At 36.9% G+C, this 3,967-nt stretch overlaps 1 protein-coding gene across 1 annotated transcript in view; it reads right to left on the reverse strand.

The window, feature by feature from the left end:
• Positions 1 to 1,260, reverse strand: part of LOC102212264 (ninjurin-1-like) — a 6,795-nt gene extending 5,535 nt beyond the window's left edge. Inside the window, exon 1 of the mRNA XM_005741492.2 lies at positions 1,038 to 1,260. Coding sequence (XP_005741549.1) covers positions 1,038 to 1,094 — 57 coding nt within the window. The 5' untranslated portion in view covers positions 1,095 to 1,260. The remainder of the gene's footprint in view (positions 1 to 1,037) is intronic.
• Between the last annotated feature and the right edge of the window lie 2,707 nt (positions 1,261 to 3,967).

Consider the following 3,967-nt stretch of genomic DNA (forward strand, 5'->3'; position numbering starts at 1 on the left):
AGCACAGGAACTCTGAGGTGAGAACTTGGTGTATGTCTCTCACACTGACTTGATCATTATTACTTTTAATTATTACTGACATATCGGGAATGCAACTAATGCGTCTCAAATTATGACTAATCAAATTCATAACTAATAGCTATTTAATAGTGGTAGTAACAAACTGATTATAAGATTCACTTAATCAAGTAACCTAATAATTTTGATACAACTCAAATGAGCCTGTCAATCATTAATGACTGGGTTTCTCTGCCTTGGGTTTGGATTACCCATTGCATACTTCAGAGTCTTTCCTGTGGACTACTATGGCAGAATAAGCAGTGTACCCCACAACACTTTATTGTAGCTTTCCACTGCACTCATCTGCTAAGGTCAGCATGCAGTGTATTCTCATGCAAGTGACACCTTGGACGTTTTGATAAAACACATGTAATGTCATTGTTACTTTAATGTCATAGATAACTCTAAACATCTCATATAAATAAAGCTCCTACTGATCTCAGACTACGGACACAAAGGCATGTTAAAGGTGTACTATTTGAACAAACCACTTAGTTACATGTTATCACTGATTTTGGGTGAGCTGGTCCACCTGATCCACCTGATCCTCCACAGAACAATGCTTAAACTCCGTCCTCATGTATCATCTGAAGTAAACTGAGCCTTTGGACAACAGCAGATGAGCTCTCTCTCACACCACAAAACCAAGTGGAAAATGTCAGAAAATGTTCAAATTAGCCTTGGAATTTGAGGCAAATTAAAGCAAACCCCAGCTAACTGGCTACAGTTAGCTCAATACATGTCTAATACTTTGAATGACACAAGTTCAGTCACTCTGGTCTACATCAAGCGACATTATGAGGAGGAGTGAACAGATGAGAGAAATGGATGGAAAAAAAACCCCGTGTAAGCCGGGAATATCCCACACTGCCACAAACTGGGAATTATTTCTGTGGGAATGTGCGCTTGGCTGAGCCTGAGCAGGATGTTAGTGGGGGCTTAATATTGCTAAACAAGAATTTGTTGGCAGTCCTTACCTCTGCCTCGCCGTTTTTGTCCGCATCGCCGGTCAGTTCGAAGTTTTCAGTAGCCATTATTGTCAATGTTTATCGAAGAGGATGTTCATGTAGCTCCGCCGTGGGTCTCTGGGAAGCCGCGGCTGTAGTCGGTCCTTACAGGCTTGTACAATGAATATGTGAGGAAGAAGGACGAATAGCTTCAGACTACCGCCCCTAAAACATGAGGGCGGCTGTCCTCAGAAAAGCGGGGGACTGATAGCAGAACTGCGAGGAGGGCTGGGTATCACTATACTATATATATGGGGTTAGTACGACACACTTATAGTAACAAATACACATAAATGGAATTTTATTTGGATAATTGTCACACTTATTCGCTGACAGACGGTTGAAGAATGACTTTACTGCCATCTAGTGTGGTAACACTGTATTGCCCTTAAAACAAAAACCAGAATTGGAATAAATGAACTGACTCTTTTTTGCACTCACATTGTATTTATATCCAAGGCTGTCCACTGAGAGGAGCTCACTCTCTTTTGAACCAAAACAAGAGTAAAAAAGTGTAAATGATGTGCAAACTGCCAATAAAATGTAAGGATAAATAACGTAATCTGGTACAATAGTTTGAGGTGTTGGAGAGCATTGTATACTTGGGCTGTCAGTCTGTGGGGCACAGAACCTGTGAGAGACCAGTCGTATATGTGGAGCACAACAAGTTGAATTCATATGATTATATAAGGAAAAGAGACAAAGAATTTATTAAAAAATTAGCGTTTGACATGTGAACTATTTTTATTTTTTGGTTTTTGAATGTGCTACACTGTCTTAGATATAACTTTACCTGTAGTAGACCAAAGTAAAAAAGAAAAAGAAAAAGAAAAAAATATATATATATATGTATGTATGTAAAACTCCAGGAATAAACAGTTCCTAAACCACCCACTACATGATGTCATAGCATCATATATTTGTCACCAGTGGATGATGATTACGTTTTACAAGATTGCTTTCTACTACAAGTCAAGTATCAAATTAAGTACGAAAAAGCAAGTCAGATCTTTCTGCTGAAATGTCGAACATACTTTAGGTGATGTGTGAGTGCTACATAAGGCACAGTGAGGATGACAGGACTGTTTAATAATTGTTTTTATGGGCCTTTAGAGCGCCTGTTACCACCCACCAACTGATTCCCATTGCTCCCTGCGTTACCCTGGTGATCTTTGTCTCACAAAGTCGACACTATATAAAAAAAGAAAATGTTAAACTCAACTTTCCTGTTGACAGGTGTGGAGAATGTAAAAATACTTTCACAGTATAGTCTTAGAAAGAAAGAAAGAAAGAAAGAAAGAAAGAAAGAAAGAAAGAAAGAAAGAAAGAAACCTTGATACTATACTGTGTGCTAGATTGTTGGGCTCTAAATGAGGGGAATGGCAGTTTCCACATTTTATGGCCAAAAGGGAGGGTAAGTGATAATATTGCAAATATTTTGATTCTGTTGCTTAAAATCAAATTGTTTTCTTCAGTTTGAGACTCCTAGCTTTAGGATTTAAGAGATGTATGTCAATTTTACCTTTTTAGTTATTTATTTATTTATTTATTTTTTACCTCTTTACTTTTAATCAGTGTCCATAGGGACCTCGCATTTTGTGTTCAAATTATAGGAAGCAGAGGGCAGCCTGAGGCAGAAACGATTTTCCTCACAATCGTGGACAAGGAGTCAGACCTAGAGCTGTCAGGAGATGAGAAGCACAGGCATCAGCTTAAAGTTTGACAGTATTAGTATTTATAGTATTTATTCTAAAAGTGCATTACACCGTACCTTTCCTGTCTTTATCAATTCAATTTAGATGATACAGAAATTGGGTGAAAAAATGACAATACTGCCCACATACACCAAGACAGTTGGTCCTCTGATTACATCACACAGAAAATAGGAAACCAGATTTTAGAGTAGAAAAAATGTCACAAGCCAAACGGAGGTGCTTCATCTCCGAATATGGCCTTAAAACTGCAAACATTCATCAGGATATCTGTGTTCACAGCATGACTCGGATAACATTAGATCCATATTTAGTGGTTCCTAGTTATTGCCAAACCAATAAATCAGGACAGATTCTTCAAGATTAGTCCATCACAGAAACAAATGAGGGGGAAAAGATAGCAGTTGAGAAACCAAACCTCAGAGCTCCACGTCTTCAGAGCCCTGCCTTACACAATACTTGGTATCCATAATTGATATTGGGGTCATCATTTTGCCCCAGATCAGGTGTCTCAAAAACTGGTTATATCCTCCTCTGAGCTTCCACTTGTTTTATTTTGGTCAATTATTTCTTTGTTGTAACAATGCTTTTTGGAAATAAATCTCATAGTGTTAGAAAGCCTGTTTATTTCCCCTTAAATGGTGCCACACTTGTAAGGAAAATGCATTTGTGGATTGAGCAGCGAGTTGAGTGTGTGGGCTGGGCCCTTATAAACTTGTCAAATCTTCCCTGCCAATGCCAAACAGCTTATCCAATACTGACTTCTGTTTTGAGCTTCTGGTAAGTAAGTAAGTAAAATTTTATTTATATAGCACATTTCTAGATAAAAAGATCACAAAGTGCTTCACAAAGTATAAAACAAAAAGTCAGTACCCCAGGTGCTGACAACATTTTTTCCACAAATTTTGCTGATACCAAATGCCCTGATTAAAATTATAAATATATTATATTATTTTTAAAATAAAGATAATAACATATTTCGTACATCTTTCAGATCACCATAAAAAGTGTTTAAATACTTTAAAGATATGTGATGTAGACTGTTATCAGATCTTCGTAGTTTATTAATATAATGAAAATAATATTTATGTCACAGAGATAATATGAAAATATGTTAAATATGTATTAATATATGCTACCTTTCTGACTTAATTCCAACTTAATTTTTATAATTTGTTTGTTTTTGTT

Source organism: Pundamilia nyererei, unplaced genomic scaffold, assembly GCF_000239375.1.
Source record: "Pundamilia nyererei isolate P.nyererei 1_Seehausen unplaced genomic scaffold, PunNye1.0 scaffold00110, whole genome shotgun sequence".
NCBI lineage: Eukaryota > Metazoa > Chordata > Actinopteri > Cichliformes > Cichlidae > Pundamilia > Pundamilia nyererei.